The following is a 22,888-nucleotide window of genomic DNA, read 5'->3' as shown; positions in this document are numbered from 1 at the left end:
CATGTGCATGTAATGAAGCATCTCAAACAGACTTTATCTCTTTATTGCTTCAACTCCCAGAACAAACACGCATCATGACAGTGTGCAAAACTCTGATGTGGGCATCAAGTGTCCTGTATGATTTAACAGACAATGTGGAGATACAGAAATTCTTATATTGCTGCCATATAATCTGCATCATTATAACTGCATTGATAACATTCTTTACAGCATTATTCCATCTAATAATATTTCTCACAGTATTGATACTGCATTACAGCTGTTTATTGAAGATGTCCATTTGAGGATCCTTCCATTATGTTAACTTTTATTACAGGTACGGTTAGAAGTATTTTATACACATTGCATATCTGTGCTTATTTTGAGTTGATGTTCGGTTCATTAAGGGTCTTAAGCTTCACTGGCGTGACTGTCCAGGTGATCCATGCTGAGGGAAACTAGAACATAGAAGGATAACTGCAATGCATGCTTACAATACATATAATCTAGGAATGTGTCAGACCTGAGGCCTTAACTCATTTGGTGTCTCACTATATTTTATTCTACTTGGTAACAGATGATCAGAGTCAATAATTAGCCTCAGAGACCCTGAGGGCTTGAAGTTTATTACCTTGTATGGAAGGTGTTATAGAAAAGAGAAGTTCTATGTCTGCTTATAGCTATTAAAGATGTACGATTAACGGTGACTAATGTCTGGAACCTATTTTAATCTGTCATTGACGCCATGGGGGGGCGTGTACCCCACTGCTTTATAAGTATCCACAACATGTATGTTGGTCAGAAGACATATGTTGATGTTTTCTCCGGGCTGTTACAAACTCATCGTTTGATTGCACTTTTCTGGGGCCTCCGTGGTTTGTGACACTGCTCTACATTGATTGATTTCGCGACAGTTTCTTGAAATAAAAAGCATGTGCATTATCTAATTAGAGCTGTGTTTGCTAAAGAGCTGTGAGACAGAGTTGATCTAAAACAGCATACCTCTGCAGCTGCACCTGTCGAGCAGGTCTGTTTGGATAAATGTCGTGGGTGGGGTGGGGGGGTTAAGAGGAGGGATCAACAAAACAATGAAGGAAAAATGACACGAATGAGAAAAGTGAAATCCAGACTGACAGGAGCAAGAGAAGGAGAGGAACGAGCTACAGGGAACATCTCGTACAAACACTCAAATACAACCTCTCTGCTGAAACTGCAGGTAAGACATGTTCACTAACATGTGAACTGTGGACTCTGTTCCTGTTGTTAGTTGGTGTCTGAATAGGATCAGTTCACCCAGCAGCCTGTAGAGCGTCATCTGTCTGTGCACTATGTCAAAGGAAGCTCTGTATATGCCTATATGTAACACAAGTACTGATATTTAATGTTATCATGCAGTGTGTGAAAGTGTGTAAAAACATGCAACAACACACGCTACCTGTTTATACTGCAGCTTTACAGCTTTAATATCAAAGCTAAATGATGTAACTTCAGGAAATGGTTGTGCAGGCAGGTGTTATCGAGCTGTGTGCCTGTACGGTCTGATACTCCAAATCTGTTTCATGACGACGTGAAAGAAATCAGCAGAGAAAGGCAGCCGTGGGTGTGGGTCGCTACGCCACATGAAACTTTATATAAGCCTTTGACACCAGTGTGCTCAACAGTTATACAGTCTGTTGTTGACATGTGTGCGCCGTCACGATACTTTTACCAAAGCTGGATTTATAAACCAAAAACATTAACAGAATCACAACGACAGTGATGGGTCATTGTCGGTCACACTGACTGTTGATCAGGTTCAAATTCAGCCTTTTGGTTTTATACCAGTGTTTCCCCCAAAGTCTCGTCAAAATGGTCAAATTTCACATGGTCTTTGTGTTCTTATTGGTCAACAGTGATTCTCTGTCATGATGGCCATTTTGGCACTTTTTCACATAGGACTGGGTAGGCGTGGCTAAATCACTATTTAAAAACCACGTTTTGTATTCAGTTCATCTTTGTCTGATAAAAAAAGTGATCATTAATCTCACACGTTTAATTGTGACCTATACTTTTTCTTAGCACTGAGGTTGTGAGAACAACACAAAACCTCACCTCCATCATAGGTTCACCAGTGTTAATATAAAGCACTGGTATAAAGTGTTACACACAGATTTTACACATTACTTTTCATAAATGTTATCATCTTCTCTGAGGAAGCTTTCGGATACACGACAGCTCTGTGATGTCTTGCATATTTCAGTAATGACCACTGTCTTCGGATTGTTTACCACATGACTGAGTAATGGCTCAACAATGCTGGTGGTGCTTCCTGTACGGTGGCTGCTCGCACGTTTTCATGAGCCAGTAAATCTGTCTGTTATTTATTTTATTTTGCTTCTTTACTTTCCTAAAGCACTCATATATTGTGTTCCATCATTTTTTCCAGTGCTGTACAAAAAGCAGCTGATGTTTGGATTAGTGAAGCTTCCACTCTGCTAATTTCACACGACAGCACATTTCTGCCTGGTATGAAGAAACTAACAGAAAGATCGCTCTCATGAGGTCACTGTGACAGAAGCAGGCTTCCTTTCACTTCTCTTATTCATGAAAAAACAGTTTATTGTTGAATGCTGGAGCGAGGTGCTTATACGACATAAATACATATTATCCTGCCAGTCAGAGTCAGCTGATCTCAGTACAGCACACACTAAAGAAACACGAATGACTTGCAGTATTTTTTCCTCATTGCCTCGTTTAACTCGGTAATGATGACGTCCTGGCCGAGAATATTCCAGCCGAGCCTGAATTTCTTGATCTTGCGCAACTACTCCTTTGTATATTTTCACTGTGTGTTTTAGCTTTAGTGTGTTTAAGTTAAGGAAGTGCACACTCACACTGAGAGTCTCATGCTGCCAGCAGCTCCAAAGAGCTTCTGAATCAGTTGATGGATTAGGCGAACAATGAATGTTTTAGAGTACACTTAGGTTACATGTTACCCAGCAAAAAGGGGCATGAATCCTCTCGGTACCTGTTTGTCCTTCACTTTTGGTTCTTGATGGATATTGCTGAAGTCGAGCTTTAGACCGGTGATAATGAGATCATTTTAATGATAGTAATATATGAGCTAAGACTGGGGCTGTTAGGCTGTATCAGAGTGCAGATATCCAGGCTGGACGAGTGAAACCAGCCTATCAGTCCAGCTCGTCCAGGTTTCAGGATGAAGCGAGTGTTTGCAGCACTACTGTCACTGTTCTGTATATTATTGTGTAACAGTGACTGTTCCTCGTCTGCGGTCATGAATTTTGAGTACGTTAGCTGGGCCAGGACTTGCTGAATGGAATATGGCTCCCATCTTTCATAGCAGTGACCAACAGGTGCTTCGACAGGAAATGAAGGAAGCTGGTCAGAGGGCATGGCTTGGGTGTGTCAGACACTTGAAGAACAGGTGGATGGATAGATAAAAACATCTAATAATTCAAAGTTTATCACTTCAGCTTGTATTGGAGAGGTGGATGTTGCCCAAGATAATACCTCCATCCACTCCATCACTCACTGGCCAATCACAGGAGCAGAATGAGATTACCCATAATGCACCACTAAATGACAGGATATCATTCCTGTCTCTGGATATCTCTGTACAACTCCTCCATTTCATTCACAGCACACAGTGCAGTAGTTCCAGCATTACTACTGCATCCTCTACAGAGAAAATAACAAAGTACGGGATCTTAACCATACATATCCATGTATATATATTTAATATTCTCTGCTATTAGTATCTCTTAGAGCTATTTTGTTTCTATTTTGTAACTTTGTAACATATTGTATTAATTAGTCGGTTACTGTTCTCACTGCCTCGAGTAACTGGGAACACATATTTTCAGGGATAATTAAAGAGTTCTGGTTCTGATTCAGCGTAGTTTGGAGTTCCCATGAACAAGCTCCAGACCAGTTCTGTATAAACTCAGTCTTTTCCTGTGGCAACGAGAATTAGATGAGATCTGAACAGTAAAGCTTTTGAAAGTCATGTCTGCTGATGCACACGGTTTAATATTTTTCTAATCTTCTGTCTGTCTCTATATGCAGCTTAAAACTAAATGGCTATGTCACTACCTGCTGCCTTCCTGTCTGAAGAACAGTTCACCTGCCCTATATGTCTGGAAGTATTTACCAAACCGGTCACACTACCATGTGGACACAGTTTCTGCCAAACCTGCATTTCCTCCTACTGGGACGGAAACAGTACAAAAATGTACCAGTGCCCTCTCTGCAAAGAGTCCTTCCTCAAGAGACCAGCTCTCCATATCAACCTGACCCTGAAGGAAATAACTGAACAATTCAAGCAGATGGCCGGCTCTCCTGTGGCTGACAGACTTGGAGGAACGGAGCCTTCCAGGTCCCCTTCCCATCATAATCAACCACTGCCACCCAGATTCCAGAGGCAGGGGGAGATGCCCGAGAACATCTTTGCAGAAATGATGTCACGTTTTCAGCGCCTGCCAGACCCCGGGCTGCCTCACGCTGCACTCCCCCAAAGCCAGAGTCGAGATGGTGCTCCCTTTGTCAGGACGGAGCATCACGACCCCCCACCACCTTACCCCAGGTACCGAAATATACTGAAATATTGCATTACAATATATTTGACTGAACCACATTAATAGTAAATGGACTGGATCTTATGTTTTCCAAGTGCTTTATACATGCCTCATTCACCCGTTCATGCAGCCACCTTTTTCTACACTTCAGTGCTTCCCATGTAGCAGTCACACATTCACACTCTGATGGATGCGTCAGCAGCTTGGAGTTACTGTCTTCACTGAGGACATTTGGCACGCAGACTGGTGCAGCCAGGGATTAAACCACTAACACTGTAGCTAGTAGATGACCTGCTCTACTGTTCAGTTTTATTCATATATCTCCAAATCACAGCAGCAGTCACCTGAGGGCCACAAAAAGTCTGTAAAGTTGGACTCAGTAAATGACTTCACATTTGTAAAGAGACGTTCACGAAGTTACCAAATAGTACCAAACAATCATCCAGATTTCTCTGGATGATTGTTTGTCATTAGTGTGTCAGCGGGATGTTTGTGAGAGTAGTGCCACAACAAAGCATAAATTATTTAATTTTTTTTTTTATTTGTTCCAAATTTGACTTTATAACTTTTCAGGTCTATGCCTGTAGTGGTGAGGTATGTGGGGGGACATTTTCATATCCTCTACACAGAGTCATGTGAATGTTTGGGCACCCCTGATAATCCTCATATTTTTCCTTCATAAATCATTATTTGTTTGGATCAGCAATTTCATTTCAATGTGTCATATAGGAGACACACGCAATGATATTTGAGAAGTGAAATGAAGTTTATAGGATTTACAGAAAGTGTGCAATAGTTACTTCAACTAAATTAGGCAGGTGCATAAATTCGGGCACCCTTGTTGTTTTATTGACTTGAATACCTTTAGCACTAATTATTGAAACATAAAATGTGTTTGGTAAGCTCATTGACCCTTGACCTACATACACAGGTGAATCCAATCATGAGAACGGGTATTTAAGGTGGCCAATTGCAAGTTTTTCTCCTCTTTGCATCTTCTCTCGAGAGTGGCTACAAGGGAGCCTCAAAACAGCTCTCAAATGACCTGAAAACAAAGATTGTTCACATCATGGTTTAAGGGAAGGATACAAAAAGCTGTCGCAGAGATTTCAGCTGTCAGTTTCCACTGTGAGGAAAATAGTGAGGAAATGGAAAACCACAGACACAGTCCTGGTTAAGGCCGGAAGTGACAGGTCGAGGAAAATCTTAGATAAGCAGAGACGAAGGATGGTGAGAACAGGTAGAGTCGACCCACACACCAGCACCACCGGCGCCAGTGTCTGGCAGCCTCGCCTCTGTCAGTGCGCCCCAGGGTGGCTGTGGCTACACAGTAGCTTACCGTCACCAGTGTGTGAATGGGTGGATGACTGGATGTGTAAAGCGCTTTGGGGTCCTTAGGGACTAGTAAAGCGCTATACAAATACAGGCCATTTACCATTGTTCAACTATTCTGCACACTTTACACAAAGAGATGCTGTATGAGAGAGTGATGCAGAGGAAGCCTTTCTGTGCACCTGCCACAAACAGAGTCGCTTGAGGTTTGCTAAAGCACATTTGGACAAGCCGGCTTCATTCTGGAATAAGGTGCTGTGGACTGATGAAGCTAAAACTGAGTTATTTAGACATAACAAGAGGTGGTATGGAAACAGAACACAGCACTCCAAGAGGAACACTTGCTGCCCACAGTAAAATGTGGTGGCACTTCCGTCATGCTGTGGGGCTGTGTGGCCAGTGCAGGTACTGGGAAATGAAACTGCTGATCCAAACAACCAGTGATTTATGAAGGAAAATCATGAAAATGATCAAGGGTGCCCAAACTTTTGCATACCACTGTAAATGCTACAAGGCTCCCACAGAGAGGACCAGATTTACTAAGTGGACACATTAGCTTGATGCCACAACAGCAGAAACGCTTTGATGGGAGGATTCAGCAGCAGCAGTGGACAAGCAGACCCGATGAGGGAGCGAGAAATCGGAAAATGAAAAAAACAATCAAATACATGCTCAGAGATTTTACGTGAATAAACATCCATCTCACACAAATCAATTAGTTAAACTACAGACACGTCTTAAAAACATATAGGCCTAGACAACCTGCTAATACTTTTCATTCCTCGTGGGTTTGTAAACTAATAACAGTGTTATATGACGTTTGGCTGCTCTGTGCTCTGCTGTATGGAGAGATCAGCACCTCGTGGCTGTTTGGTAGTTTAAATGCTTCAGATAGTCTCCGACCCCTGCTCTCAGGGAGTCCTTACCACGCCGACTGTTTACAACACTTTACAACAAAACTACTTTCCAGTATTAAGCACATTTTATGTTTATGCCTGTTTGATAAACAGTCCAAAGCCACAGAGATTCCCTTTGTTACGATGAATAGCACGAGCCGTCATTTGCGTTGGAACGACCTGAGCCCCTCCACTCCTCTTCTTTGGAAAAAAAGAAAAAGGTTCAAATGTTTCATCACTTATTGAAATATACATGTTATTAAACCAACTCAGCAGTTTCAAACGATTGAAGAGAAGGCGAGTGGGCTTCTTTAGGTTTGTGAAGACATCCGGCCTGGCATCCACGAGGCTTCTTCACTTTTAAAACAACAGACGCAGACTCTAGTAATGGTTGTCCTCTTGGAAGGAGTACTGAGACTTCTTAACCATTACTAATGGTATTAGTCCTCAAGTGAGACAAGGTTTTAGCACTGATGTTTACAACAGAAACATTTGTATGGTGCACGTTTCTGGCCTCCCATTCTCATTTTTAGACCACTGGAGTATTTTTGCATTACTCACAGCTCAAAAGCATCTTTTGTTTTATACTGGGTGTTGCTCAGGTCACCCACTGCCTAAAACAAGTGTTTCTTGACTGGTTGGCCATTGCAAACAGGAGGTTTGAACAGGAGGTGAGTGGTTGTGCTGTGTTCACAAAGATATCTCGTCAGTATGACATCATGAACGGACGGGAAAAAAACTGTGTGAAACAGATTGTTTAGAGGAGTGTTTGCATGTAGTATCAGTGTACATATGACAGGAAATAAGAAAAGCAGAGTAAGGAAACCTTTTGTGTTAACAGCTAAATGTAACCATACACGTGTCAAACTGTAAACAACTGAATAATATGTCCTGGAAACCAGACGACAGGTTAATCAGTCACTTACATGTTACGGCTTTATTCAAATGTTGACATGTCCAGTGACTCGGATTTGCCGCCGTGCCCCATCCACCTGAGAGGTCTGGAATTCTTCTGTCGCACTGATAACGTGTGCGTGTGCAGCACGTGTGTGGGGACGTCAGATCACCTAGGACACAACATCACCCCCGCCAAACGAGAGTGGCACTTGAAGAAGGTTTGTGCATGTGGTGGTTGGCTCACAGCTAACTGGGCCTCACTGACTGGTTTAGTAAAAGTTCTCTTTGAGAAGATTAAACCATCATGCTGCGGGGATTTGTTGCAACTTTGTTGTAGGGTTGGGAATTCTTACAGTTATTGTGATGTTGATATGTATTTCTTTAATTTTCAGAATGTTGAAGGTTTTTTTCCTCACAGGCTCCTGATATGCTGTCATGGCATGATTCTAATTTTCACAACAGAATAACTGGAACGATGGATTCCAGTTTGGGCTGGCATGTCCAAAGGTCAGAGTATCAGGTGGAGCTGTGAACATCCTCACTGCTAAACTCTGGGCTGGACCACACAGCTGTGCTATCATGCACAGTCTGTTAGAACTATGTCTCTAGGTTTGTGTCTGTGCAGAACCACAGTGGATTGAGATGAATCCAGATGTGACTGCAGGCTTTCAGCTTTGATTCAGCAGCTTTAGCAAAACTCCTGCACTCACTGTTCAGGAATTAGAAGCTTTTCTACACAGTCTCCCTTTTTCAGAGGTTCAAGGTGAACGAGAGTATTTTCAACATTTTAATTTTTAAAAGTTGAATTATGTATTAATACACACACATTTAAATATAACACTTGTATTTAATATTTTAATGAAAAACGGCTCCCTGATGTTTCGAACCCTAAACTGTAACCATCTCCAGCTGCTGCTTGTTCGTGCGTCTCTGTGCCTTCAGTTTTGTATTCAATAAGCTGCTCTATAGAGTTCAGTTAGGGTGACTGACTTTGTTATAATATCCCATTTCTTTATCTTGATAAACTCTTCGGCAGAGATGGGCAGTAACGCGTTACTAGTAACGCGTTACTGTAATCTGATTACTTTTTTCAAGTAACGAGTAAAGTAAGGGATTACTATTGCAAAAACGGTAATTAGATTACGTTACTTTCCCGTAGGAACGCTGCGTTACTGCGTTACTAAAACCGTGATTTTTTTGGGAGAATGTCTCACGACAGTGACGTAAGCGAGCGTGTCGTTCGTGACAACAGCTGTGTGCAGATCAACAGTGGATCATATATCGATTGTGGGAGAGAGTATGAGCGTGCAGCGTTTAAAGCGTGGAAGTACTGACCTTACTTTGAGTTTGATTCCATAAAAAGTGACAAAAACATTAGTGTCCGCTGTGCGTGGGAAGAAAACTTCTCTTTACAGCGAAAAAACCCCTAAACTTCTGAGCAAGCACCGAGTAGCTACGAGGTAATGGGAAACTCACAGAGAAACTCGCGGATTCTTCCACTGACCGCGGCACACCTGCACCAGGGTAAACCTCCGCCTACCCCACTCCTGCCTACAGGTGTCAGCCGGGGATCAGCTGATCACGGGGTCGGGTTTAAAAGAGAGACACCACCCACCTGTTCGCCGCTCAGACATCATTCTCTTCATGTCAGGAGCTCCGAAACTCTGCCGACGTCAGTCTCCGCCTGATTCAGCAACCGTGAGTGTTTTTCCCTTCGATCCTCTTTTTCATCCCGGCTCCGCTCGCTCTCTGTCTGTAACGACAGTTCCGAAGCCACGCTTCGTGCACTGATCGTTACTAGAATAACTGCGTGTCTGTTCCAACCCACCGCTAGCCTTCGCCACGTTTGGGTCTAGCCAGCACACCACACGGGCACACCGTCCTACTGTGTGTAGCTCGCCCCGCTGTGACAGGATGTCTGAGCCTCCTATAGACCCAGCGGAATTCGAACGGCTGAAAGCCGAAGTTCTATATCTTCGTGGTGTGGTAGATCGGATGTGCACAAAAATGGAGTCCCTCACCGAAACCGTCCTCCAACTTTCCACTTCCGTCACTTCACTGCAACGTCAGCCAGTGCCGGTGAGCGCGGAGCCCCGGATCGGACTGCCAGACAAGTGGAACGGAGTTGATGGCCGGCCTGATGGTTTGCTCACCACTTTAGACATGCTGTTCGAGTGTCAGCCCACTAAATACACCACCGCCCGTGCAAAGGTCGCACTACTAACCTCTCTCTTGTCTGGCCAGGCTCAGGAATGGGGCGTGGCTCTCTACAACAATAAATCGGCAGCTTGCAATGACTATGCCCTGTTTGTGGAGGAATTAAAAAAGACGTTTGTTCCCCCTAGCAGCGAAGTGGAAGTGGAGTCACAGCTGCTTCATCTACGCCAGGGCAGTCGACCCGTCTGCCACTTTGCTTCTCAATTCCGTACCCTGGCCGCTAAGCTACAGTGGGGGGATGCTTCTCTGTGCTCTATTTTTCTGGAGGGACTGGCTGATTACATCCGGGAGAAGATGACCGGCCGTGAGGCTCCTAAAACCCTGGACGAGGCCGTGGACCTCGCCCTGAAGATCGACCAACGAGTGATGTCGCGGCCTCACCACACCCCTCGGGCCTTCAAACCCTTCCAGCCTCAGAGGACCACGTCTTTGCGGTCACCTCCCCCCTCTGATGGAGCCACTGCTAGCCCAAGCAGCACATCCAGCGAGGAGCGCATGCAGCTGGGTGGACTCCCCAAAGAGGAGAGAGAGAGACGCTGGTGTGAGGGTCTCTGCGCCTACTGTGGATCAGCTCGACACCGTCGTCCCCAGTGCCCGCTACGTCCGGGAAACGACAACGCCAGGTAGACTGCGGGGGAGTCCCACCTGGCCCTTCCCACTCCTCTGACCCCTCTCGTTTCCTGTTACCAGTAATATTTCTCCTGACACACCAACAGTTCTCATCTGAAGCCCTCCTGGACACCGGAGCCGCAGATCAAAAACTAGCCACTCGACTTCGCATTCCGTTAACTTCCGTCGATCGATTTCTCCCGGTGACCTCAGTGGATGGGTGACCACTCCAACCCTACCCGATCCAGTTCCAGACCCAGCCGGTTCGCATGTCTATTGGGGATCATCAGGAGGAGATCCGGTTTCTAGTAGTCTCGGCCCCTTCCTCTCCTCTCATCCTCGGATACCCCTGGTTCCGTCAACATGACCCCCACGTCTCCTGGTCTTCCTGCCAGATCCTGGACTGGGGTCCCCGGTGTCCACGCCGCTGCCTTCTCTTCCGGACTGAAAAGGACTCTAAGTCAGAAGAGGCGTCACCCCCGGAGCCCATTGATCTGGATAAGATCCCTCCGGCTTACCATGACCTAGCTGAGGTCTTCAGTAAGAGGCGAGCCTCTACTCTCCCTCCACATCGTTCCTACGACATGGCCATCGAGCTCCTCCCGGGAGCGGTCCCTCCTCGTGGTCGCCTGTTCTCGCTGTCACCCGCAAAGAACAAAGCCATGGAGGAGTACGTTGCTGAGGCTCTCCAACAGGGCTTCATTCGCCCTTCTACCTCCCCTGCAGCTGCGGGATTCTTCTTTGTCAAAAAGAAAGACGGCGGGCTCCGCCCCTGTATAGACTACCGGGGCTTGAATAAAGTCACCGTCAAGAACCGCCATCCTCTCCCTCTGCTATCCACCGCACTCGATTCCCTCTCCCAGGCCTGCATCTTCACCAAACTAGACCTACGCAGCGCCTACAATTTGGTGCGGATTAGGGAAGGGGACGAATGGAAGACAGCCTTCATCATCCCCAACGGGCACTGGGAGTACCTGGTGATGCCCTTCGGCCTCTGCAACAGCCCTGCTGTCTTCCAACATCTGATCAACGATGTCTTGCGGGATATGCTAGGCCGGTGGGTGTTTGCTTATCTGGATGACATCTTGATCTACTCCCGCACCGAAGTGGACCATATTCGCCACGTGCGGACCGTGCTGAGCAGGCTGCTCGAGTACCAGCTGTTCTGCAAACTGGAGAAGTGTGCTTTCCATCAGCGGTCCACCACCTTCCTGGGCTTCACCATCTCCTCCAATGGCCTGACCATGGACCCGCAAAAGGTCCAAGCCGTGACCCAGTGGCCTCAGCCCTCCAGCCTTAAGCAGCTACAGAGCTTCCTGGGCTTTGCCAATTTCTATCGGCGCTTTATCCGCAATTTCAGCACCATTGTCGCCCCACTGACATCCCTCACCAAACCAGCTAACCTGCCCAAGCCCTTCTGCCTCTCCCCAGGTGCGAAACAGGCATTCAGAGACCTTATCCGCCAGTTCACTACGGCTCCCGTCCTGCTCCACCCTGATCCTGCCAGAGATTTTGTGGTGGAGGTGGATGCCTCCAATGTTGGCGCGGGCGCCGTCCTTTCTCAACACGGCCCGGATGGAAAACTTCACCCGTGCTGCTATTTCTCGAGGAAATTCTCTGACACGCAGCGACGGTACGGTGTCGGAGACCGAGAACTCCTGGCCATCATGTGGGCCTTAGAAGAGTGGCGGCAGTGGCTCCTGGGAGCGAAAGAACCGTTTCTGATCTGGACTGATCATCAGAATCTGATCCATATTTGTTCTGCCAAGCAGCTTAACCTACCGCCCTGGTTCCAAGAACACCAAGGCAGACGCTCTCTCCAGGCAGTTCGCCCAGGGCGGCCTCACGTCGGACCCTGCACCTATCCTACTAGCTCATTGTTTCGCTGCCCCCCTTCGGTGGCCCTTGGAGGACTCTATCCGGGATGCCCTGACCGCCGAACCACCTCCGCCTGACACCCCGGCTGGGAGGCTCTCTGTACCATCCCGGTGCCGTCAGGAGGCCTTGCTCTGGGCTCACTCCTCCCCGCTCTCTGGTCACCCGGGGCCCGACAGGACCCTCCAACTCCTCCGTCGTGCCTTCTGGTGGCCCTCCATGACCCGGGATGTCCGTGACTTCGTTTCCGCCTGCGACACCTGTGCTCGGGCCAAGTCCTCCACTCAGCCGCCCGCTGGCGACCTTCGCCCTCTCCCTGTGCTGAGACGTCCCTGGTCCCATGTCGGCCTTGACTTTGTTACCGGCCTCCCATCCGTGGACGGTCTTGACACCATCCTCACCTTTGTGGACCGGTTTTCTAAGGCGGTGCACCTGGTCGCTCTGGCCAGCCTCCCTTCCGCCAAATGGACGGCCGAGCTCCTCCTGGACCATGTCGTCCGGCTTCACGGATTCCCCAAGGACATAGTCTCCGATCGGGGGCCCCAGTTCACCGCCAGGTTCTGGAAAGCCTTTTGCCGCCTGATTGGAGCTTCTCCCAGCCCGTCTCCGGCTTCCGCCCGCCATGAAGGTCCATCCGGTTTTCCACATCTCGCAGCTTAAACGGCGCGTCACTTCCTCGCTGGCGCCCACCTCCCGGGCCCCGCCCCCGCCCAGGTTCGTCGATGGGGGTCCTGTCTACACTGTCCGGCAGATTTTGGACTCCCGTCCCCGGGGTCGGGGGGTCCAGTATTTGGTGGACTGGGCTGGCTACGGTCCTGATGAGCGCTCCTGGGTGCCGTCCCGCTTCATCTTGGACCCTTCCCTGATCTCGGATTTCCGTCGCCGCCGTCCTGGCCAGTCGGGTGCCGGTCCTCGGGGGGGGGGGGGGGGGGGTCCTGTCAGCCGGTGATCAGCTGATCACGGGGTCGGGTTTAAAAGAGAGACACCACCCACCTGTTCGCCGCTCAGACATCATTCTCTTCATGTCAGAAGCTCCAAAACTCTGCTGACGTCAGTCTCCGCCTGATTCAGCAACCGTGAGTGTTTTTCCCTTCGATCCTCTTTTTCATCCCGGCTCCGCTTGCTCTCTGTCTGTAACGACAGTTCCGAAGCCACGCTTCGTGCACTGATCGTTACTAGAATAACTGCGTGTCTGTTCCAACCCACCGCTAGCCTAGCCGCATTTGGGTCTAGCCAGCACGCCACACGGGCACACCGTCCTACTGTGTGTAGCTCGCCCCGCTGTGACAACAGGTGAAAATAGAGCAACAGGACCGCTGAGTCTTTGACTTTATTTATTTTCTGCTGTGTTTTACTTGCATCTATTTGAAAGACTGAGTGTAAACACAAAAAAAAAAATTTATGTGCTGGAATGTGCAGAAAATAGGTTTAAATGTTAAACAAATTTCTTCAAGTCAGAGAATGTTGCATATAATTACATTTTTGCTTGATGCATAAAGTTAAAAGATTAAAACTGATAAAACAAGTTTTAAAAAGAGACTTTTCCATTTGATTAAATTTTGTATGATGGATTATGCAGAAAAAGTAGAATTGGGCTGAAAGATCGATCGCTTTATCACCTCTTCAGGTTGTAAATCGTGTTTTTAAAAAGTAACTAAGTAACTAAGTAATTAATTACTTTTGAAAAAAGGAATCAGTAAAGTAACAGGATTAATTTTTTGGGGAAGTAATTGGTAATTAGTTACTGATTACTTTTTTCCAAGTAACTTGACCAACACTGCTCTTGGGTTGCTTTTGCTTTGGCCCATTATCCAATCATGTTTGCTCTCACTCATCAGAATTCATACTACTTCTATCAGCAGTAACACCTGGCTCCACCGTTTTTGTGAAACACCTGAATTAAAGCTGAAGATCTGCACTTCAATCATATTTTCAGTGTTTGTCAGTTGACACAGTTGATTTTAAATCAAAGTCAACTGTCATTGACAAACAAACTGTGCATCTAATTGTATATAAACATGCAACTGCAGCAGAGCATGTTTAATGCGTTGGTTGTTAGACACACTGTGTGTTTTCTGTCTCATTCAGGCTAAGTTAGGTGTTACTGAGGCGGAGCTAAAGGAGCTCATCAGTGAGAGAGAGAGAAAAGTGGAGGAGGTACACAGCTCCCTGCGAGAGATAAAGGTGAGTGATGTGGTGTCAACACGACTGCAGGAAGAAGCTTCGCTTATGGATCGTATGTATTTATTCTCTCACACGTGCACTTTGTTTGTTTGTTTGTTTTGTTAAGATAGCATGCTACATTGTTCCAGGAGCCAATCAGAGAGCAGAGATCTTTAGCTGACACTTGTCCTTAAAAACTGTTCATGTGGCCGAGCTGTTCATGTCTAATGAAATATCTCAGAAAAGAAAATGACAGAATAGATACCAAAAGTGAGCACACTTTAGTTTGTCACATTTTGCATTTATGGTTGTCTCTGAATTCTTCTTTTCTACTTTTCCGCTGGTTGCTGTTCGTGCTTTAATCAGGATAGTGCAGAGAGAGAGACGGATGAAGCCGTCTGTGCTTTTTCCAAGCTGATCTCCAGCGTGGAGCACTGCCAAGCTGAAGTCTTGGAGGTGACCAACTACAGAGACAATCATACTGCACACACTATTTTTGTCTCAAAGTAGATGACACATTTGTCGGCATATTCATGAACACACCCTTTCTGTGGCACCCAGGTGATAGAGGTGACTCTTCGAGCGGCAGAGCGCAGAGCTCAGAGCGTGCTGAGAGAGCTGGAAGAAGAAATAGCTGAGCTTAAACGGAGGAGCTCAGCACTGAGTCAGCTGGCTCTGTCTGAGGACTACATATTCTTTCTCAAGGTATGAATAAATAATGAAATGAGGCACCAGATAAAATAATACAGACGTAATACATTTGCAGTGCTCCACTAGTTACTCCCAGTAACAGATCCAGAAAGTAGCTATAAGTCCAGTTAAGGAATATACTGAGAATTGAGATGCAGAGATGTGAAACCCTGGATCAGGATTACTCATCTTGCTAGAGGCACTAGCTGCTGGGAGACATGAAAATGTCTTCTCCACTCACTTTTTTTTTACTCCTGATGCTTTTATGTTATTGTTTGCATAAAACTACCAAATGATTGTCAGAGAATTGTGAGAGCCACGGTTATAGTACTAAAAGCTGGGGCGCCCCAGTCACGCTCACAGAACAGTTCGGTACAAGCAGCGTTTGTTAGGGTGCAGACACGTGACCAGGGAGGAGAGGGTTGTAGAGGTGCTCGTGGTGGCAACAGGAACGAGTGAATGAAGCTGATGAGTGTCGCCCATTCAGTTGCTAGAGGTTGCTGTTAGTCAGTGGGAAATTTCTTCCTCAAGCCTTGGACCAGTCATTAGAAAAGAAGCCTTCCCCAACCAGCTGGCAAAAAGTTTGTGATTCATTTGGTCAGCAGCATATTGTAGCACTGTGGTTTACTGGAATCGACAGATTCTCTGAGCTGAAGCGAAACAAGAAAAAGAGAAGATTAGGCTTAAACGAAATGCTGTGTCTTTTGAAACACATCGGCTGTGGCTGAGGCACGACTTCTACTTTGTAGGCATTTCTGGTTTGTGCCACACCTTATACTCCTGCTCAGCCAGTAGGTAGTCAGTAGCAATCTGCTAGCAACCAAAGCATTTACTGGGAGGTTTTTGGTGCAAACTCCAGGAACCACTGCCAACTACCTTTCCAGCAGAAACTACTGATGTTTCCAGATGTAATCTGCAGTGAGGGGAGGGAGTGCATGGACGAGAGTCTGAAAACAAGCAGATATGTTCTGGAGAGAAGAGAGAATGAAGGTTAGTAGAACCTGGACAGAGTTCAATGAGAGGGAGACAGGTGAACATGTAAGGAGTACATGGATGAGTTTGAAGGACAGTGCATGAGAGAGGTGCAGAAGAGAGTGCAGCCAGACCTTTTCCTAAACCGCCGATGAAAATGAAATCGGTGATTATTGGAATTTGTTATTTGGCCCTAAGTAACTGGAATTTGGCTACTTTGAGCATATAGTATGATTAACATGATATGTAACATAGACTGTATGTCTTTATGACATTCCTATCTCCCTGCAGACGTTCCCTTCCCTGTCTGCACCTTGGCAGGCTAAGAACTGGTCCGGAGTCTCTGTGTCATCTCAGCTGACGTCAGGTGTGATTCTCAGGTCTGTCAATCAGATGATGGAGCAGTTTCACAAAGAGCTGCGAATACTGCCAGAAATCTGTAAGTCTTCATTCCCACCTCAAGTTAAACTGGGCAGTAAAGTCACGTTGAAAATTCAAAAGAGCAAATAGTGTCTCTAAACCTTTGCAACTCAATGGAACGTCTGTACAATAGCAACGTAGCCAAAAACAGACCATCCTAGCATTATGTAATTCTAAGTTCAAACTCTGCATGATCGTGTTTTCATTAACAAACATCAAATATTAACTCAACATTACAAAAATGTGTCTCTCCATACTGGTAGGTCAGCAATCGTCATCAAACCAGTCTTTATCTAGACCCAACCCGAGTAAGTGTTTTAATGACAGCACACAATTCTTTACATGTTAATATTCTTCTTCAAATAAATGACTTGAAGAAAATGTCAAGAAGTCAATTTATCACATTTTCTTTGCAGAGGTTAAGAGGGTTCAAGAATATGCAGGTATGGACTTAAATCCTTTTAGCGTTTACTTTTGTTTGAGCCCCGAGCTAAACTGGCGGGTTTTTAGAAACTCCATTTCAAAGACGTTTTGGCATTTACAGTTTTCTGTCCAACTTGTGTACCGGACATCATTCATCTTTAACCCGAACTCAAGTCAGCAGTGTTACAGGGTGGAGGAACTAACCATTGCTCTATCACTGTATCTGTCAGTTGACATCACTTTGGATCCCACCACAGCCCACCCACGTCTCACCGTCTCAGCAGATGGGAAGAGGGTTTACTGCGGAGATCGCCATCAGGTGGTACCAGACAACCCGAAACGCTTTGACCGGGTAGTGTGTCTGCTGGCCAACCAGGGCTTCAACTCAGGGCGCCATTACTGGGAGGTAAGCAATATGGAAACAAGCTCTTTTAGTTTAAACTCTCAGTCTCTGTGTACAAACAAAGCAGTCCATCTGATGGGTACGTGGAGACATGAGCGAGGGGAGCTTTATGACATCTTGAGTTTAGTGAGAAGATTTTATGTGTTTCTTTTTGCTAAATTACTGATTAATTAGTGTTTTTTATTTCTTTTTTTAACATATGGGGGATCTCCCATCATAACTGGAAAAACTATGGCATCCACATTAAAGATCAAAGCGCACTGCAAATTCGGTGTCGAATGTCTAAATTAATCATTACCATAATGTCCTCTTACAGGTGGAGGTAGGGGGGAAGACTGATTGGGACCTCGGCGTGGCCAATCGGTCCATCAACCGTAAGGGTAAAATCACCGTGAGCCCCGCCCATGGATACTGGTTTCTCAGCCTTCGGGATCAGTCCGAGTTCGCCTTCAGAACAGAACCATCGACCAACTTGACGGTTCACATCAGACCATCTCGGGTGGGAATCTATGTTGACTATGACAAGGGACTGTTGTCCTTCTACAACGTAGATGCCAAAGTGCTAATGTTTACATTCACAGATAGTTTTTCTGATACCATCCATCCATTCTTCAGCCCCTGTACAAATAAATCGGGACGGAATGAGGCTCCACTAATCATCTGTCCTGTTGCAATGACAGAATGATCAACTATATCAAGTGCTTTAAAGTACTGCTTCAAGACTTGGATACAGAAACATCTGCAACTAATAACTGATCATTTTATTCTTTGCAGCACAATAAAGAAGAATATGGCCTTTGGTTAGCATATGCTAAAGCTGCCATTGTGATTAATATTGGCAGAAAATGTGAAATTCTTTCAGGAAAATACGGACTCTGCATCCGTCAAACTAAAGATGAGCGATGAGCCTCAGCTCAACGGCCTGCATTACCGATGGCATGGAGTCGCATGTGGATTTGGCAGTTTACACTTCTGGAAAGGCACACTTACTACATCATGAAACAAAAATGACACCAAAGAAGAGCCAGGACTGTTCAGAAAGTGCTCTCCTTGGCCGTCAGACGTTTGAGACTGCTGCAGAGAATCCTGAAAGCTGCGTCCTCAAAAAGAAACACTTCATTGTGTTGCTGTCATCACATTAAAAATGAGAAAATATTTTCCTTAAAACATTTACAGTGGCCATATTTTGATCATGAATCAGTGTGTGTTGGTATGTCTGGACTACATTTTTTATGTGTGCTCTGTGCCTTTAAGAGTCTCTGCAGTCTCTCCTTTTTCTGATTGGCTGCCGCTGTCTCCGGCAGACCTGTCCTCAGCTGCCCAAGTCATAGGCTGTATCCCAATTCAGGGTCTGCAGCCTTAAAGTACGCAGCCTTAACGATCCACAAGGGCCGCGCACTCAAAGACCGCTAAGGCCGGAAGTGCGAGGCTTGTGAAATCGGACAGTCTAGCCTCCGTCGCGCTGCCCAGGTTGCCTAGCAACCATGATACTAACAGCTGGAAACGTGTCATACAGCTTTGTTTGACAGAAATGAAGGAGAAAATCTTTTGTTCATGTGTTTGTTTCTACATGAGCTTTGATCATTCTCTGTAAGATTAAGCTCAGCTATTGAACGGCGTATATTTTAAAGTAAAGGCTTTAAAACCAAGTTAGTACAAACGTCACTAACGTCACATGACTTTGCCGACATGTGGCCAACAGGAATGTTTTAATGTTCTTTGTTATTAAACATTCGCACATAAATAAGTGACATAATATTCAGTACTTACTTTTAAAAGTTTACTCTTCGGGCGCCCCTCATCCGCTGTTTTTTTCTGCAAATTTATCCACACCCACCGCCGCGCTATGCATTCTGGGATATGTTGGGCCACGAAGTCTACACTGCCACAGCCTTAAAATTCAGGGACATGAAGGACGCATTTGAGGACCGCATTTCGAGCAGCCTTTGAATTGGGACAGCTTTCGTTGCGTCGCTGTGACGTAATCGGCCTTAAAATGTGGCCTTTAAGGCTGCAGACCCTGAATTGGGATACAGCCCTAGTATTTAATCCCTCTGTGTGTCCTGACAACAGCTAGGACAGTGTATAGTACTGTAAATAGCTTTGTCCACTTATAAACAGCACTGAAGCCCACTTCCTCTTGTATGTTTTCTCTTGTTTATTAAATTTGGGAGTTTGGGGTAGCGCTTGTCCTCGTCTAGTTTAAGTAGCACTTCTTTGGAAAAGCTTGTTTCTTTTGTTACTTTAGCTGATTTTGGTTCACCCTGGAGTTTCTGCTTTCAGTTTTGGTATGACTGATGTAGCAATAAACCTCACCTTCATCTGTGACTTGGCTGTTTCTGACTTTGGGGACCAAGGCACCTTTTTTTAACCCCTGTTGCGCTCCTGTACCCCCAGAGCGGGGCGTGACAGTATGTTCTCTGTGTTAATGTCCTATTCTGTGTTCTACTGATGAATCATCTAGAGGTAGAATCAGTGGAGTTTTTGAATGAGGGTTTTACACATATGTGATTCGGAGCACGGCAGCACTGATGCCACCTCTGTCACTGTTCGTGATTATTATTTTGTCTTTATAAATTCTTAGATTAATTAAATAAGTATACTTGATGTGATTTGATCATTATTATGTGATTATGAATATAATTTGATTCTACTTTTGCTTTTCTTCTTTAAAATACTTAAAAAAAACTCCAGCAACTAAAAGACTAAATTGTGGACATTCCCTTTTTAACCCTTTGTGAAGGTAAGAATTTGAGCATTAACCAGTTTTAGTGTGAATAGCTCTTACTGGTTACAGGCCCATGTGACCTACTGTCCAGAACCCAAAAATGAACCCGGTTAATTACAATTACAAAGCTGCCATAATGAATGTGGCTGATGGAGGCTCGGCTTTCTTTTATCAGACAAAAGCACTCGGACAGTGGGGCAGTGAGAGCCGAGCGAGTCCCCTCACCCACATCTGCTCCATCTGAACTCTGCACTGGCTGCTGGGTAATACTCGTAGGATCAGGCATTAGGACTCTGGGAACAGAGATCCAGTCCAGACTTCCTGTACAGGGGCGCTGGTCAGAGGTCGATGTACTGTGGGAATGCACCCTCTCTGTGGGTCTCTCTGTCGTAGTTATCTTAGTGACTTCAAACATGTCTTTGTCATTTCCTTGTTCCTTTCTGTGACATGTGACAAGCATGGTTTGAATGTTTGGAATTATTTCCATGGATGACTTTTAGACGGTCACAGAGCAAAATATTGATGCTATCTGAGACAGAGAGAGGTTGTTTCAGGTTAAAGACTTTAAGGTGCTTAAATTTGGTGCTACACACGTACACACACACACACACACACACACACACACACACACACACACACGCGCGCACACACACACACACACACACACACACACACACACACACAGATACTGAGAAGAAGGATGTGAGTTTTTGAATCTCAGCACAGATGTACAGTAGGTCTGTGATGTATTACCACTGGATGTGAGTTGTGATGTGATTAGAGCAGAGTGTAGAGGGCGATAGCAGCCTGCAGGGAGCTGCTGGTGAAATTCTTCCTGATTTTTAGATTTTACAGGTGAACGTGTGGATGTGATGCTTATGGCAGTCATGTGTATGTATGGCAGAGAAATGACTAAATATTCCCTCTAATATTATAAACTTTGTTTAGAAACACTCATCACTGAAACAGTTGATAGAATAATTACAATGATTAAATCGTTTATTGATGAATGGAAATAAAAAAGCCTTTAGCTTAGTTTCATAGATTTCAAAATGAATTCATTGCTCCTTCTTGTATTCAGCAGATTCTTCTTCCCATATTTTCAAAGTTTCTCCAGGATGATTTAGGTGGACCATGTTCTGTTCTGACAGGAGCAATATGATCAATAACTCAAGAAGGTGCATTAGAGAAATCATTTTATAATAACAGTACAGGTAACGTGTAGCTTTAAAATGTACTAATTATTAATCCTTTATTTATCCAGGTAAAAATCTCATTGAGATTAAAAATCTCATTTCCAAGAGAGACCTGGCATCATAGCAACAAAAGTCACATACCACATAGGTATATAACATTTAAAACAAATACAATATCCCATACAAACATGTGTAAAATATACATGTATACAGATCAAATTAAGAGTACATTAAAAACAATCACACTGAGTAAAAGAGCTGTTCTCTCGTTCCTTTAAGACAGACTTAAACTCTCCCAAGGTAACCAATTCTGATAATTTCAGTTCCTTCTGCAGATTATTCCAGGAAGCAGGGGCAGCGTATTTAAAAGCCCTTTTCCCCAATTCTGTTCTGATTTTTGGGACAATCAATTGTATGATTTTGTTCGAACGAAGGTTGTATTGGTTGTGGTTTTCACACATATAAACACATAAATAAGATGGAACCAGCCCAAGGAGAGATTTATAGATAAAGATCAACCAATGGGAGAGTCTGCGAATATGCAAAGATGGACATTTAGCAGCAGCATACAAAGAACAATGATGTACATGATTAACTAATGAGTGTTTAGATGGATGAACAATAAGCTTCTGAGAAAATGCTGTAATGATAAGAAATGGCAACATTTGTGATGTGATACTGATACATCTGGAAGATCAAGGCTGTGGTTTTGTAAAAGGCCACTCCTGATTTGTTATTTGAGTTTATAGGCAGAGGATGTCAGCCGGTGATCAGCTGATCACGGGGCCGGGTTTAAAAGAGATGCCACCCACCTGTTCGCCGCTCAGACATTGTTCTCTTCATGTCAGGAGCTCCGAAACTTTGCCGACGTCAGTCTCCACCTGATTCAGCAACCGTGAGTGTTTTTCCCTTCGATCCTTTTTCTCATCCCGGCTCCGCTCGCTCTCCGTCTGTAACGGCAGTTCGGAAGCCACGCTTCGTACACTGATCGTTACTAGAATAACTGCGTGTCTGTTCCAACCCACCGCTAGCCTTCGCCGTGTTTGGGTCTAGCCAGCACGCCACACGGGCACGCCGAACTACTGTGTGTAATTCGCCCGATCGTGACAGGATGTCTGAGCCGCATATAGACCCAGCGGAATTCGAACGGCTGAAAGCCGAAGTTCTATATCTTCGCGGTGTGGTAGATCGGATGAGCACAAAAATGGAGTCCCTCACCGAAACTGTCCTCCAACTTTCCACTTCCGTTACCTCGCTGCAATGTCAGCCAGCGCCGGTGAGCGCGGAGCCCCAGATCGGACTACCAGATAAGTGGAACGGAGTTGATGGCCGGCCTGATGGTTTGCTCGCCACTTTAGACATGCTGTTTAAATGTCAGCCCACTAAATACGCCACCGCCCATGCAAAAGTTGCAATGTTAACATCTCTCTATTGTCTGGCCAGGCTCAGGAATGGGGCGTGGCTCTCTACAACAATAAATCTGCAGCTTACAATGACTATGCCCTGTTTGTGGA

The 22,888-nt window shown here is 45.4% G+C and overlaps 1 protein-coding gene across 3 annotated transcripts; it reads left to right on the top strand.

Annotated features, from left to right (window-relative positions):
* Positions 1-1,073: 1,073 nt before the first annotated feature.
* LOC146667307 (E3 ubiquitin-protein ligase TRIM39-like) lies at positions 1,074-21,546 on the top strand. Of its 3 annotated transcripts, XM_085408964.1 has the most exons (11): positions 1,074-1,195; positions 4,045-4,561; positions 7,743-7,896; positions 14,468-14,563; positions 14,909-14,998; positions 15,104-15,247; positions 16,496-16,643; positions 16,888-16,932; positions 17,041-17,067; positions 17,278-17,453; positions 17,767-21,543. In XM_085408964.1, exons 2-11 carry the CDS (start codon positions 4,056-4,058, stop codon positions 18,133-18,135), a joined length of 1,755 nt encoding a protein of 584 aa, XP_085265090.1. In that variant the 5' UTR covers positions 1,074-1,195; positions 4,045-4,055; the 3' UTR covers positions 18,136-21,543. The 3 variants fall into 3 exon arrangements, with proteins under 3 accessions (XP_085265090.1, XP_085265089.1, XP_085265091.1); XM_085408963.1 differs by having other exon boundaries at positions 17,041-17,453; positions 17,767-21,546; XM_085408965.1 differs by lacking the exons at positions 16,888-16,932; positions 17,041-17,067 and having other exon boundaries at positions 17,767-21,545.
* Positions 21,547-22,888: the final 1,342 nt, after the last annotated feature.

Source organism: Rhamphochromis longiceps, linkage group LG6 (genome assembly GCF_057381845.1).
Source record: "Rhamphochromis longiceps isolate RC_006_pf linkage group LG6, R_longiceps_female_GT1.1, whole genome shotgun sequence".
Lineage (NCBI taxonomy): Eukaryota > Metazoa > Chordata > Actinopteri > Cichliformes > Cichlidae > Rhamphochromis > Rhamphochromis longiceps.
This window is presented reverse-complemented; position numbering and strand designations above follow the sequence as displayed.